Here is a 16,503-nt window from a genome sequence, read left to right on the forward strand (position 1 = left end):
ATGCCACAAGTGTATCTGTTTCCACCATTACCCCTGGCAGCCCATTCAAGCCACCTACACTCTCTGTAAAAAAAAATTGACCTGCACATCTCCTCTAAACTTTACTCCTTTCACCTTAAATGCATGTCCTCTAGTATTTGACATTTCTATTCTGGGAAAAAGATTCCGACTGTCTACCCTATTTATGCCTCTCCTAATTTTATAAACATCTATCTGGTCTCCCCTCAGCCTCCAACACTCCAGAGAAAACAAGACAAGTTTGTCCAACTCTCCCTGTAGCTCTAACCCTCTAATCTGGGCAGCATCCCTGGTAAGCTTCTTCTGCACTCTTTCCAAAGCTTCCAATCCCTCCTGTAAAACATCTTTGCTAAAACACATCCTTCACTGGAAAGGTAGGAGTTCCAGCTCCGGTAAAACTGTTCTCAAACTTTTTATTTAATGCATAAATGTCTTCAAATTCAGGTCAGCACTGTCGCCTTAAGTAAAACTACCCAAATTGAGACATAAAAAACATAGCTCATGCAAATTTTTCTCTTTAAAAACAACACATGCATTTGCAATGTTTTCTGATGATTGACTAGTGGCATGCTGAAGACAAGACTAGGAATGCTCAGATCCCTGCCTTTGGAGTTTGTTTATTATGTCTGAAAACCACATTTAGATTGAACTCCTTGAATTTCAAAGGAACTGTTGCTGGAATCAACTCTCAACAATTAACTAGTCTTTTCTGTAAATCAGTAAGAGGATGGGATTGTGTGTGAAACAGCCTGTCAATAGGCCTTTTGGGCAACGTAGCAAAAAAACCTCCTGCACCAATGGAACTATACCTGCTCCTGCCTTCACCAACTTCAGGATAAGGAGGAATGGGAAACAAACACGCACTTTACAGGCTTTGCCAGTAACTGAGAGTACATATAGTGAGCAGCTGAGTCATGAGGCATCAGCTGGAACCAGTTGGTTGCATTACTGTCTGCGCCAGGAGTTCATATGTTCAAGTCCAACTCCAGAGATTTGAGGAGAAAATCTATTCACATTAAAATTGTACAGGTGGAGAAAACTGTGATACACCAATACAAATCTCATTTTGCTGTGTGCTGCTGGAATGTAGTTGCTGGTGTCAATGCCGTATTTATATCCCAAGTCCTGCAGCCCTGAGAAGGTGAATATTTTTGACAGGATTATTAAAAAGCTGGTTCCATTCAATGCACGGAAATTCAGGTAGTACCAACAATTTTGTGATTAGATGTCTGGTGCTTGCGAAGCCTTGCTCGCATTGAGAGGCTGGGAAAAATTCTTCTAATTTTTAAAATAAGCTGAAGCTTATTTATGCAAACTTGTTTCTTGTTAAGAGTTGTGAACTATACAGTATACACTTTGCTTATTTCTCATCTTCACCCTGAACCATCTAACTAAGCACACTTAGGGTTAAGCCTGTGATCTTTTGTACAGTTTAGTACAACCATCTTGCATATGGTTCTCACTCTTGAGCATAGATATTAAAAAGGTTATATCATTTAGGTATTTCAACTGTTGAGCTAAAAATGAGAAAATATTTCCTCTGGTGTAAGAGTCTAATGAAAGAACAAAGCCAGGTTACCATGATGTGATCTCACTTAGGACAGTGCAGAGGTGCAGCTAGTAGAGTCGTTGGCCCACAGCTCCAGCGACCAGTGTTCAATCCCAACCTCGGGTGCTGTCTGTTACGAGCTTGCATGTTGCCCCTTGCGTCCCCGTGGGCTTCCCCTGGGTACTCCAATTTCCTCACACGTCCCAAAGATGTCTGAGTTGATAGGTTAATTAGCCACTGTAAATTGCCCTTAGTGTGTATATGAGTGGTAGAATCTGGGGCGGGGGGGGGGTGGGGGTGGGGGGAAGTTGACGGGAATCTGGAGAGAATAAAATGGGATTAGCGCAGGATCAGTGTGAATGGGTGCTAGATGATCAGCACAGACAAGGTGGATCAAAAGGGCTTGTTTTATGCGGAAAGAAAGGATAATGGAAATCTCCCCTGCTGAGAGGCTGATGTAAATTAATAATTTGAAATTAATATACATTTTAGATAAGGTTATTGAGTGTTATAGAATTAAAACTGCTAATGATTTAGAAACAAATCAGTGTTTCAAGGAGGTGAACAGCTTACTTCTTTTCCAACGATTCCTACCTTCTTGAGGCAACCAGGAATGGGCAACAAATATGGCTTTTTTTTGCATTGGCCACATCCAAATGAATAATATCAACCTTTTGCTCTAACCATGTACAGGATAAATGATGCCACTACCTCAGTTAGCTCAAAGTTACTCACTTACTCTATTTTTAGCTCTGGTAGACCCACTGGTGTCACGATCTTTATTAACTTCCGTAATCTTTGCTGCTCCTTTTTCAGCTCGAAAGACTGTATGTGTAATTTTTTACGAGTGACACTATCTATGGCTGCGCCCATTTTAATGTCAGTCATGAAGGCATCCAGTGAATCTTCCCCAGAGGTCCGTGACCAATCTGTGATGGAAGAGTAAGAACAAACAGATCAGCATAATATTAAATTGACCTGCCAAATTAATAAACCTGCACTAAAATTGCTGTCCAGCAAACTGATGTAGCCAAACCATTTGGCTGTTCTTTTTAATTTATTTACCCACATCTTTCCTGCCACAATATTGCACTGCAGTTATAGATACACGAGGGAAAAACCTATTTGATCTAATGTGGTTCATCCATTCAAAAATATAAAAATCTCCACGTCACGTGCCTAGTTTCTTTGCTGTTGCTTCACATGGGGTTTTTGACTTCAGTACTCTTTCAGAAATCCTCTCCATAAGGCAACACGGTAGTGTAGCAATTAAGGTAACGCTATTACAGCACCAGTGATCCGGATTCAATTCCGGCCGCTGTCTGTAAGGAGTTTGAACGTGCTCCCTGTGACTGCGTGGGGTTCCTCTGGGTGCTCTGGTTTCCTCTCACATTCCAAAGACGTACGGGTTACGAGCTGTGGGCATGCTATGTTGGTGCTGGAAGTGTGGCGACACTTGAAGGCTGCCCCCAGAACACTCTACGCAAAAGATGCATTTCACTGTGTGTTTCGATGTACATGTGACTGATAAAGAAATCTTATAAAACAAAAATTCTCTTTACAAAGAACTTCTGGATTTCAGAGATGAATAAAAATCAACTTTATCACTATATTTCTGAATCATCTCTCCTGGAAAGTACTAGATACCTCCTTGAATTCAGGAGTTTTACCACAACACCCAAACCTTAAATTTCTACAGTTTTGAGTGAAATGGGTATCATACGAGTAGGGGTCATGCTTTAGATATACCTGGCATTGGTGAGACCAAATCTGGGGTGCTGTGTACAATATTGGTCTCTTGAAAGGACATTAATGAAGTGAAAGCAGTTCAGGAAAGGTTCATTAGACTACTACCTGGAATGGGTAGTTGTCTTATGAGAAAGGTTGGACAGGTTAGGTTTGCATCCACTGGAATCTGGAAGAGTAAGAAACATATAAAAGCCTGCTGGTGGAGAGAATGTTTCCTTTTGAGGGAGAATCTCGAACCAGGGGTTGCTATTTAAAAGGAAAGGGTCACCCACTTAAGACTGAGAAAAAGAAATGCCTAAGCACTGTGGGTTGAGGGTCTTTGGAACTCTTTTCTTCAACTTCGAGTCTTTATACAGAACATAGAACAGTACAGCACAGGAACATGCCCTTCGGCCCACAATGTTGTACTGAACCAATTACATTAGTGATAAAATGCCCAACTAAACTAATCCCTTCTGCCAACACAATGTCCACATCCTACCATTTCCCTCACATTCATGTGCCTATCTAAGAGCTCTTTGAATGCCCCTATCGTATTTGCCTCCACCACCACCCCAGGCAGCGCATTCCAGGCACCCACCACTCAGTGTAAAAAAAAACTTGCCCTGCACATCGCCTTCGAACTTACCCTCTATCACTTCAAATGCATGCTCTCTGGTATTAGACATTTCAACCCTGGGGAAAAGATACTGGCTGTCTACTCTACCTCTGCCTCTCATAATCTTATAAACCTCTATCAGATCTCCCCTCAGCCTCTGCCGCTCCAGAGAAAACAACCCAAGTTTGTCCAACCTATCCTTATAGCACATGCCCTCTAATCCAGGCAGCATCCTGGTGAACCTCTTCTGCACCCTCTACAAATCCTTGACATTCTTCCTATAATGGGAGGACCAGAACTGAATGCAATACTCCAGATGCGGGCTAACTAAAGTTTTATAAAGCTGCAGCATAACTTCCTGACTCTTGAACTCAATGCCTCGACTAACGAAGGCAAGCATGCCATATGCCTTCTTTACCACCCTATCAACCTGCGTAACCACTTTCAGGGAGCTATGAATTTGGACCCCAAGATCCCTCTGCTCATCAACACTGTTAAGGGTCGTGCCATTAACGGTGTACTGTCTCTTTGCATTTGATCTCCCAAGGTGCAACACTTCACATTTGGCTGGGTTGAACTCCATCTGCCATTTCTCCGCCCATATCTGCAACTGACCTATCCTTTGCTGTATCCACAGCTGTATCTTTTGCCAGTCTTCTACACAATCCACAAAACCACCAATCTTCGTATCGTCTGCAGACTTACTAACCTATCCATGTACATTTTCATCCAGGTCATTTATATACATCACATACATGAGGGACCTTGTCAAATGCTTTACTAAAAGCCATGCAGACAACATCCACAGCTCTACCTTCATCAATCACCCTCGTCACCTTGTCAAAAAACTCAATCAAGTTAGTAAGGCACGACTTGCCCTCCACAAAGCCATGCCGACTGTTCCTAATTAGGCTACTGTTTTCCAAATGCCCATAAATCCTATCCTTAAGAATCCTCTCTAGCAACTTCCCCACCACTGATGTGAGACTTACTAGTCTATAGTTACCGGGATTATCCCCGTTTCCCTTCTTGAATAATGGAACAACATTAGCTACTCACCAGTCCTCTGGGACCTCACCTGTGGTAGAGAGGACACAAAGATATTGGTCAAGGCCCCAGCAATCTCATCTCTTGCTTCTCTCAATAACCTTAGGTAGATCCGATCAGGCCCTGGCGACATCCACCTTAATGCTCTTTAAGAGACCCAACACTACCTCCTCCTTTATCTCGAAATGCCCTAGCATATTAGCATGCTCCACAGTCATCTCCCTCTCCAATCCAAGTTTTTCCAACCTCTCCTTATAACTAATATTCATTAATCCAGGCAACATCCCGGTGAACTACTTTTGCACCCTCTCCAAAGCCTCCACGTCTTCCCTGTAATGCAGAACTGCACACAATACTCCAAATGTGGCCTTACCAAAGTTTTACACTTCTGAAACATGGCCTGTCAACTTTTATACTCAATGCCCTGACTGATAAAGGCAAGTATGCTGTACACCTTCTCTATCACTCTATCTTTTGGTAATAATTTCGAGTTTATGCCAGTGGAATGAATATTTCTATATTCACATTATCAAAATATATGAATAAACAAAAACACTCAATTCCTTTTGTTCTTATTCTACATCTTTGTCTCATACCTTGTCTTTGGTTTCTTTATAAGGACTCTTCTAATCATGCTAATATGCCAAGGGATTTTTCTTAAAGTTGTGCATCTAAAATATATGGGGTTGTAGTTAATCAAAAATGGTGTTCTTTTTTAGGGGGTTAAATTTCCTGATATTCTAACTGTAACATTCACAATATTTTGTAAAGATTTAGTATTGCCTCTTTGCCTTTAACAGTGTGCCTGCACATAGGTTGCTTGATCAACTCATTCCCTTCATAAAGATCTATGTATATCAACTCCTATTAGCCAATAGTGACCATTTTATTCTGCCTCCCACTGTGAATCACTTTAACGTTCCCCACGTTGATTTATTATCCAACATCTATCTGGAGGGAAAACATAGCAAAACCAACATACTTCAAAGTGGAAGATCCTCGCTTGGGAATTCAAGGGAAAAAAAGAACATTTTTTGGGACAGCAAAGGATATTTGACCCAATCAAATAATATATAATCTTTTGACTGACCTCAACCCCAACCTTTTTTCCTTCTTCGCAGGCATGAAGTGACTCCTTGCTTCCATTTCCACCTCAAATCCTTCCCTGGTCTGTCTGGTTCAATTATTTCTCTCTTATATTCTTGCAGAATTTTGTAATTCTGGGGGCAAAAAGAACTCTTCTCTGCTTAAATTCCTTATCTTTAAACTTGTATTTATTTCATCACATTGGCCAATTTTCCCTGATCACTGCAAGAGGGGAACTCAAGTAATCTCCAAGACATTCATGAATGGGCTGCACCATGATACAGTGCCAATGTAGAATGAGTGCAAGTATGAAAGTAACCTCTCACGGTTCTGAGAAAAACACAACTCAGCAAAACTCAAAGAAATGAGTTTCCATGTAATAACTAATGATTGTGCCAGAGTGGAAAATGATATTTAGCATTTCTCCATCAGGAGACACTGTCTATCACACCATTCATCCACTCGTGAAGGGACTTAGTGGAGGTGAAGAGGCACAATGGTGGGAGTGGGGTGTGAGAAAGGGGGGGGGGGGAGGAGAGAGGGAGGGAGAGCAATAGAAAGAGAGAGAGAGAAAGAAAGAAGGAGGTAGAGAGAGAGGGGGAGAACGAACAAAAAAAAGAAAAAGGAATTTGGTATTGAGATTTATCACCACGCAGTTCCTAACTAAAAGGAGAGCTTAGGTAACAAATCGCCTGGAGACTTGATCAATAAGAAGATCCATGGCAATCCCCAGAGAGTGCAACCAAGGGCAAATTTAAATTTTGGTGTTCTTTGCTCTAAGAGAGAATACATTCAGAACTTCAGAGCAGAAACCTAATCTGCATTTCATTGAGATGCACAATGTAGAATTTTATACTAAAGGCAGTTTGTCAGAATGAGTTTTGTGGCCCTTCAGAACCTTAATCAAGTCATGTAAAAATTCAAATAATTAAAGTCTGCTACATACAAACTGGAAACCTTTTCTCATCTGTTAAAATGTCTTTTTATGTGCCTCTTAAACAGGGCATGCTCCTTCATTACAATAATAAAAGAAATCAATTATTTCTTTACAATTATATAGCTGCCATTGTTGGGACCAGTGTAGTGAAGTGCTGAACTGAAACTATGAAGGAATGCAGTTCAGCTCTAATAGCGTTATTACTAGAATATAACGTGGTAGGAACAGATAGTACACAATGAATCTAACCCTAACCTCCACTTCTTCTCTAACTGGTATTTGTGAGAGTGAAAGTGGCCAGCTTTCATGGATGAACCTTGACAATGTGCGTCAACAAATCATAGGTATCTCAAACTAACATTGCGCTGCCAAGAACCAAAACCCAGCTGATTTGCACAGCCAGTAACGTGATGACTGACATCAGTTATCTCAGCACAGGACTTTTCCTGCCCTGCTCCGTGAGGATTTGAGGCCTCAGGATCAGCCTTTCACTCCAGTTTTGTAGATCTTGAGGTGGCCAATGAGGCCAATGTGAGAACTGCCGACTCTTCCACAGATAGGACAGGTGGTGGTTTGTGAGATAATCTGCTCCTTCTGCTACCCTTGCAGGCCTTCTGCGCGCTCCCGGTGCATGGCCACAATACTAACTTGAATGCTCTTCTCCACTTCAAGAGGTCATGGGCCTGAGATTCCCAGGAGTCGGTGGGGATGTTGCCTTTCTTCAGGGACACTTTCAGTCTCTTCCGGAATCTTGCCCTCTGTCCGCTTGATAATTTCTTCCTATGACAGAAGTTGTAATGGAGTTTTGGAAGTCTGGTTTTGGGAGTTCAAATGATGTTGTCTGTCATTATGCCAACAGACCTTCAGATCCCCTTTTATAGTACCTGTCAACCTACTCTTGTACTGTTTATTTGTCCTTTTGGCAGTCTGACTACAACTAGGGTCTCAGTACTTGGGATGTTGAATTGGGAGAGGATACTGGGAAAGGACAATGACATTGAGATTTTAACAGGAAGTCTTTGTGGTAATTTTTCCATTGCCTTGAAATGCTTGCTGTAGGAGTCTAGGATTCAGAACCAGGGGTCCCTGCTGCCCGGTTGACCTTGGGGTTCTGTCAGGTCTGGTGCCTTGATCTTCAAATACCCTTACCTTCAATCAACCAAAGGCAGCACTGGTGCATTAAAGGTGGCAGTGAGTACCATCATCAATGGCTGCTTATGTGGAGAGGTGGTTCTCAAGGTATAGGAGGTGGTCCACATTTGGCTTGGAACTCAGCTGCTGACGGTGCACAACCAAAAGCACCATCTGCATACTGCAGCCTGACTACCAGAACTAATAGGAAACTGTTCAACTGTGGCAACTGTGCTCCAGAAGGTTTTAGTATGGCATCAGTCGGTATACTGAGTCACCATGTCATAACCCATTCGTAGGTAATTGAGTTTATTACAAAACTACCAAGAAGTGCATCAGCAAAATGATTTTCTGTCCCTGTCTGAAATGGTAGAAAGTTAAGACCTAAGTAATCACCATGTAGCATTTTGGCTGCACATGTGTTTTCAAATTGGTGCTAATGTAAAATTGACTCAAAATTCAAAGGATAAAAGGTCAATAGACACAGTGAGACAGCAAAAGATATTTTGCTCACCTTCATCAACAAGTTTATCATCAAGTTTATCAAGTTTAGTCTCCTCCCCCACCATCATTTAGCATTAAACTCACCACTGTGGTCTTGCCATCTGTCTGAAAAGCAGCCATGCACCATGACTATTTTCACTAATTCTGTATTCACATTGCTACTGTACATTTCAATTTTGCTAAAAGACAAATATGCTTTTTAGAAAGTTCATGCAGACATCAATTCTTTGGCCTCAGCTGCCCTCGGTTTCCTCATCAAAAACCTCAATCAAGTTTATCAAACATAATTTGCTCTTAACAAATCCGTGCTATTTCTTTTTTATTATTCCATGTTTGTGCAAGTGGCTGTTAATTTTTCTTCAGATTATCATTTTGCCTGAAATTGCTAGATTTATCTCTATTTCCTTTTGTTTAAATAACAGGTACGACATTTGCAATCCTTCAGTCTTATATCCAAGGAGGACTGGAAGACCTAAAAAGCAAAATATTGCAGACGCTGTAATACACTAACATTTCAGGTAAAAGATCTTTCATGAGAACCTAGGTTACTCTTTTTACTCTCCACAGATGCCGACTGATCTGCTGGGTATTTCCAACGCTTTCTGTTTTTACTGGAGGATTGTAAGATCATAGCCCACAATTCTGTTACTTCTACCCTTCATTCAAAAACCTGGGACAAGTCCCATCTGGATCTCTTTGACTTATCCATTTTGTAATGCCAGCCTTACTGGGACTTCCCCCTTTTCTTTCTTCACATCTTTTATCCCAAAAGTACCCTTATGTACCATAATTTTGGAAAAGTCCTCTTCCTTGAGATGCACCAGTGCCAAATACTGATTGGTACCTCTGCCATGGGTTTGCTTCTACCAATAGACCTCCACGTTGGTACCTATGTCAACAGACCTTCAGATCCCCTATAATGGAACCTGTCAATCTATTTCCTTAATGGCTTTTTGACTATATTTTAATCCCTTTTCCCCTTTCTCCACACTTTTTTTGTTTAATTTGCCCCAACATTATCATCTAAATGGAGCGGCAATTGGACTCCCTAAGGAGCATAGAGGAGGCAGAGAGTGCTATAGATAGGAGTTGGTCACACCAAAGGTTCAGTTATACAGTAAGGTAGGGCAAAGTCTAGCGAGCAACAGTGACAGGGAACTCTTTAGTCAGGGGCACAGATAGGCGTTTCTGTGGCTGCAAGCAAGACTCCAGGATGTTGTGTTGCCTCCCTGGTGCCAGGGTCAAGGATGTCTCTAAATGAGCACATTACACTCTGAAAGGGACGGGTGGGTAGCTGGAGGTTGTGGTCAGGATTGGTACTAAACAGTATAGGCAGGAAAAGAGATGAGGCCCTGCAAACAGAATCCAGGGAGTTAGGCAGAACGTCAAAAAGCAATACCTCTAGCGTTGTAATCTCAGGATTACTCCCAGAGCCACATGCTAGCGAGGCAAGAAAGAGGAGGATGGTACAGCTAAATGCATAGGTAAGGAGCTGGTGCAGGAGGGAGAGCTTCAGATACATGGATCATGGGGCTCTCTTACAGGGCACGTGGGACCTGTACAAGGAGGATGGGTTGCACATAAAATGCAAGGGGCACCAATATCTTCAAAGGGAGGTTTGCTGGCGCTACTCATGAGGTTTTAAACTAGTGTGGCAGGGTGATGGGAACCAGAGCAGTAGGTCAGCAAGTGGAAGGATCGAGAGGAAGGTAGGGGTTAGGTCAAGTAAGGCTGGAAGGAAGGACAGGCAGGGTCAGGTTAGTGAACATGCTGGGGCTGACATGTATTTATTTCAATACAAAGAGTATTGTATGTAAGGCAGATGTACATAGAGCTTGGACTAGTACATGGAGCTACAGTGCTGTACCAGGTTTCAGATGTGATAGAGAGGGATAGTTAGTAAGTTTGCAGATGACACTGAAAATAGGTGGTGTTATTGACAGTGAAGGTGGTTATTGAAAATTACAGGGGCACTTTGATCAGCTGCGTAAGTGGGCTGAGGAATGGCAAATGGAGTTTAATTCAGATAAGTGCGAGGTGTTGCTTTTTGGAAAGTCAGATCTAGGTAGGACTTTCATAGTGAACACTAGGGCCCTGAGGGGTGTTGTAGAACAGAGTGATCTTGGAGTTCAGGGACTTGGATCCCTGAAAGTGGAGTCACAGGTAAACAATGTGGTGAAGAACACATTTGGCACACTGGCCTTCATCAATTAGGGCGCTGAATATAGAAGTCGGGAGGTTATGTTGCAGTTGTACAAGATGCTGGTGAGGCCGCACTTAAAGATCGTGTTCAGTTTTTGGTCACCCTGCGAAAGGAAAGATGTTATTAAATTTGGAAGAGTGCAGAAAAGATTTACAAGGATGTTGCCAGAACTTGAGGGACTGAGTTATAGGGAGAGGTTGGACAGGCTAGGACTTTACTCCTTGGAGCGCAGGAGACTGAGAGGTTATCTTATGGATGTGTATAAAATCATTAAATTTAAATTTTATTTACAGCGTGGTAACAGGTCCTTCCGGCCCAACGAGTCCGCGCCGCCCATTTTAAACCCAAATTAACCTACCCATATGTCTTTGCAATGTGGGAGGAAACCGGAGCACCCGGAGGGGCATAGATAGAGCGTGGTCTTTTTCCAAGGGTTGGGGACTCAAGAACTAGAGGGCATAGGTTTAAGGTGAGAGGGGAAAGATTTGATAGCAACTTGAGAGGCATCTTTTTTTTGTTTTACACAGAGCGTGGAACGTATTTGGAATGAGCTGCCAGAGGAAGTGGTTGAGGCAGGTACAATAATGACTTTTAAGAGACAGTTGGACAGGTACATGGATAGGAAGGTTTAGAAGGATATGGGCCAAATGCAGGCAAATGGGATTAGCTTTGATGGGGCATCTTGGTCAGCATGGACCAGTTGGGACAAAGGGCCTGTTTCCATGTCGTATGACTCTATTTATGAAGCAATTTTTGTATGTATAGTGGTAGCTGTCTGGAATGTGCTTCAGGAAGGGTGGTGGAAGCCGATATGATAGTGACATTTAAGAGGCATTTAGACAGGCACATGAGTGGGCAGGGAATGGAGGGATATAGGTCATGTGCAGACAGATGGGATTAATTTGGATTGCCATCATGGTCAGCACAGACAGCGTGGGCCGAAGGACCTGTTTCTGTGCTGTACTGTTCTATGTTCTAGATATCTGGTCATCTTTGCCTTTTAGATTTTGTAAAGTACCCGCTCAATTTTTTCCGGTTCCCATATGGGTTATAGTTTCTTCTTTTTAAAATTGACATAATTTTTCTGCTCTTACCCACCACATTATGACAGAAAAACAAGATTTGCAATTTATAGTTTAGAAAGGGAATCTCACAAATATAATTTTTCTAAGTAGTACTGATTGGTGTCCTTTGCTTACTTTGTCAATGCTGTTTGTTGGAACATTGTGTGTGTAACCTGCCTGTCTTGTTTCTCAAGACTGCATCATTGACCACATTTGAGAAGTAGCGTGAAATGCTTTGGGAAATTCCATGGACATGAAAGGTACCATGTAAATTTAAGTTATTTCTTATTTATATAGTGACCCACTGTGGATGGTGGAAATCTGAAAGGTACTGGATGATGCCAGGCAGCCTGAACTTGTGAGAATTTCCATCAAATTCTGACTTTGCCATTGCAGAAACAGCTAAAAAGGCTTGAATTTATAAAATGTCTTTTCATGTCCTCAGGATTTCCTGAAGTGTTTCACTGTCAAATAACTAGATTTGAAATCCGGCCACTTCCAGCTTAGACAAAATGGCCAATTTGCACATAGCAAGCTCCCAGTAATGGAAACATCCGACCTGTGGTACTGGCCAAGAGTTGAATACTGCCCAAGGTACAGGAATAATTCTCTTGTTATTCTTAGAATTATGTCCACAAGATATCATAAATCACAGGCATTGACTTAATATCTTATCTGAAGGATGACACCTCTGTGAATGCAGTATTCCCTGAGCACTGCAATGAAAAGCACAAATCTAGGTCTGCGTGCACATAATTATATAATCAATAGAAACCTGGTTAAAAAAGCACAGCCCAGTCTCTAATTTAGCAAACCTCAAAACAGTCATACAATTAGCTTAAAAGAGGGATGTTTGAAACTGCACTTTGGGAACCAAGGCACACTCTTGTACAATATGTAAGTAGTTACTGAGGCTCACCGTGAGAGTTGGATCATCATTAGTGCAGAGACAGCAATAATGTTAGGAATTATTCAGCACCAGCTGTTTATGCAGCTCCATCTCAGTGTCAGTACAATATTTCCCTCTTAACCAACACTACCAAAAATTGATTAACTCGTTATTCAACTGCTTATAGTGTCTGGGGCTCTGGCTGTGCACAAAATGGCTGTAGCTTTTACCTATAATGTAATTCTATCAATGCAAACCATTTGGAGACATTTGAGGGACCTGATACCAAAACAGAATGATTCTTTGTCATCCCTAGAGAAAATCATCACCAAGTTAACTGAGCAGAACAAAAGCAATAATGTTATACATAAACCCTCTCTAATAGCTTGAGACTTTTTTTTCTTTTTTTCCCCAGGAAATTGCTTCTTTCTGGAGTATAGTTTCGTGGATGTTAAGTTCTGTTTTGGTACCCAGACATTGGTCATCCTTCCTGTAAGAGTCTCAACTGTGAATGCCTCCAAGCAGTTTATTAGGGTAGGGTAGGGCGGGGTGTGGTGTTTAGGGGAAAAGAATGCCATGTGAAAGCAGCACATGAAACTCTAGCTGCAGCCTCACTCAACATCCTATCATCAGACTAACTCTTGTTGATTTCTCTCCAGCTAATTCAGGATCTCTGCCCTTATTCTTTGAATTAGTAGTTAGATTACCTAACCCTCGCCACTGGAAGACCTACACAATCTACGTACCCACTGGACTGAAACCAGGATTTAGTCCTCTTGCTCATTGGCAAAGGAATGAATATCCAATTTGGTATTGGGAATATGTCAGTACTAGGATCAGTTGATAACCTCTGAATGCAGTGCCAGTGACTTGGGAGCTTTACAATGCCATAGCATTCGTGAAAGCAGTATTCAAACTAGTCTCTACTTGGGTCTAGAATAGAACCTAAACAACATCAAATTATACTTACAGGGTGGCAGCCTCAAAGTATACTTAGGTTGAAAGCATCTATTGCAAGAGTTCTTTATCAATTCCAGCATTTAGAGATCTAAAGCCAAAAGAAATGCATGCAGTACCGCACATCTGAACCTAACAGAAAAGGACACCCATTTCTGTGTTTCCTTTCATGATTTAGCACATTCTCAAAGCACTTTCAACCAATTAGGTACAAGTGAGGAGGCATGGTTAGTAATATAATGTAGAAAATTTAACAATCAGCTTGCAGACAGCAAGTTCCCATAAACAACAAAGCCGTAATTAGCAAAAATAAGTTTTAGTGTGAAAATCAAAAAGAAACTACAGATGCTGTTGTGTGCTGTACTGTTCTATGTTCTATGCTAGAAATCTAAAATAAAAACAGAAGAACAGAAAGATTATGAGAGGTATAGATAGAGTGGGCAGCCAGCATCTTTTACTCAGGGCAGCAGTGGCCAATACCAGAGGACATCTGTTTAAGGTAAGTGGAGGAAAGTTTAGGGGAGATGTCAGAGGTAGGTTTTTGTTTTACACAGAGAGTGGTGAGTGCCTGGAACAGACTGCCAGGGGTGGTGGTAGAGGTTGATACAATAGGGACATTTAATGAGACTCTTAGATGAGACATGCTTGTAAGAAAAATGGAGGATTATGGGCTGTGTAGGAGGGAGGGGTTAGACTGATCGTGGAGTAGGTTTATATAGGTCGGCACAACATTGTGGGCCAAAGGGCCCATCTGTTCTATGTCAAAATGCTGCAAATACTCAGCAGATCTGAGCCACTGCTGGGACTAAGAGGCTACCTGGGTGCAATCAAGACAACTGCTCACGTCAGGAAATTAAGTTATGAGGATAAATTTTGGATATCGAACCCCTTTGCTTTGAAAAAGACCAGTGACCTTGCTGAGGCTTTGAAAAAGAGAAAGGGATTAACAAAGATAAAATTGCTATGGCGCAAAATCCTACTGGACCCAATGACTGGGAAGGGAACTCTGGCAGAACTCTCAATCAAAGGACAATAGATGTGCCATTGATTATCATGCAATGTCACTGAAGTAAATATAAAGAGCAACACAAACAAAAACTTTGATGCATATATGGAACTAAACAAAAACTGCAGATGCTGGAAATGTAAAGTAAAAACAGCAAAATGCTGGAAATACTCAGGTCAGGCCGCATCTGCAGGAAGGGAACTGTTAATATTTCAGGTCGAAAATCCTTTGCCGTGCTTATGTGGCACCCTTAATGCAGCAAGATATCTCAGAGTGTGCAATATCAAACAAAAATTGATGCAGAGCATCAAAATTTAAATGATGCAACTACCTTAATTTTCCAGGGACTACAGTGACTGTAGTGTGATATTATTATTAATAAATGGGAATAATTGTAGTTTTTGCTCATTGCAAACTCCTTAATGCATTTATGTTTATGGAGACACAAGATATGTTTATGTTCTTAGCATGGTTTCCACTGTGTCCTTGAATTGGATGCTTTTTATACTGCAGGATCACTACTGTATATTGTAAAAATCATGGAAATGCCTGAGTATTGTGACAAACAAGCCCAATACTATTAAATTCATAGCTTAAATTTATTCTCCAGACCATAAACTCTAAAGAAATAGAGTTCCTTTCAAAAGAACATTGCATTTCAACTTTTATATTGAACTTGAAAACCTGGCAGTGAAGGTTTTTACCTACAGCCTCAACAGCAATACAGTTGAGCATCAAGACAACCCTAGATAAATAATTCCTGGTGCATTCTTGTACATTGCCCATATTCAGAGGGAAGATGCTTACCTTTGCCAGATACCTTCAAATTGGATTCAATGTCAGACAGCTTTCTTTCCACGTCAGCTAACTTGGCAACCTTCAAAAGCAAAATGCAATTCTTTTTATACAAAGTATTGGCTTGCTACACAACACAAAAACAGATCAAAGAAAGATATATGATGCAAACAATAATGTATGTCTTTCAAATATGCTTACAGAAAGCAGAACACAGATTTTCCAGCCATATATTCTGTGGCTGAATACATCATTAAAAGAATACTTCTGACTTTTACCAGTGAGTCATAAGTCTCCACTTTCTCCTCTACTTTTCCTGCTTTCTTCATTCTGTTGAATCGCTTCTTTTCGATAACTCCTGTCCGATCTAAGAAGGTATCTTCATCACTGTCATAGAAATCCTCTGCCTCCCAATTTTTAGATTTGCGTTTCCGAGAAACTGGCAATAAAGCAAAGAGTGAGGCTATTACTAAAGGGGGAAAATGGGACCTCCCCTAAGTTTTGGAGCATAAAATCTATACAGAACTTTCTACTGATGATGAAAGTATTCTCCTTTTATCAAATGGGAATCTTCCTGTTCATATTGTTTACCTTTCCACTTCTAATAAGCACAGTGATTCACTATAGTTCATGTCATGAAAAAGAACCATTTGTTGACAAAATTTGTTGCAGAAAAAATTTATAAGGATGTTGCCAGGACAACAGGGCCTGAGTTATAGGAAGGAGTTGGCCAGGCTAGGTTTTTATTCCTTGAGCGTAGGAGGCTGAGAGGTGACCTTATAGAGATTTATAAAATCATGAGGGGCATAGATATGGCGGATGGTAGCAGTCTTTTCCCCAGGGTAGGCAAGTTCAAAACTAGGGGGGCATAGATTTAGGGTGAGAGGAGAAAGATTTAAAAGGGATTTGAGGAGCAACTTCCTCACGCAGAGGGTGGTGAGTATATGGAACGAGCTGCCAGAGGAAGTGG

The 16,503-nt window shown here is 41.3% G+C and overlaps 2 protein-coding genes across 3 annotated transcripts in view; one reads left to right on the forward strand and one right to left on the reverse strand.

Moving 5' to 3' along the window:
- Positions 1–16,503, forward strand: part of si:dkey-16j16.4 (uncharacterized) — a 380,812-nt gene that overhangs the window by 191,750 nt on the left and 172,559 nt on the right. The gene's annotated exons all lie outside the window — the stretch shown is intronic.
- Positions 1–16,503, reverse strand: part of slc4a1ap (solute carrier family 4 member 1 adaptor protein) — a 109,105-nt gene that overhangs the window by 47,020 nt on the left and 45,582 nt on the right. For both annotated transcript variants that reach the window (XM_052024168.1, XM_052024169.1), the window contains 3 exons: positions 15,812–15,972; positions 15,546–15,615; positions 2,307–2,496 (listed from right to left, as the gene is read on the reverse strand). In XM_052024168.1, the coding sequence (XP_051880128.1) occupies positions 2,307–2,496; positions 15,546–15,615; positions 15,812–15,972 (421 nt within the window). The remainder of the gene's footprint in view (positions 1–2,306; positions 2,497–15,545; positions 15,616–15,811; positions 15,973–16,503) is intronic.

The sequence above is a fragment of the Pristis pectinata genome, chromosome 10, assembly GCF_009764475.1.
Source record: "Pristis pectinata isolate sPriPec2 chromosome 10, sPriPec2.1.pri, whole genome shotgun sequence".
Lineage (NCBI taxonomy): Eukaryota > Metazoa > Chordata > Chondrichthyes > Rhinopristiformes > Pristidae > Pristis > Pristis pectinata.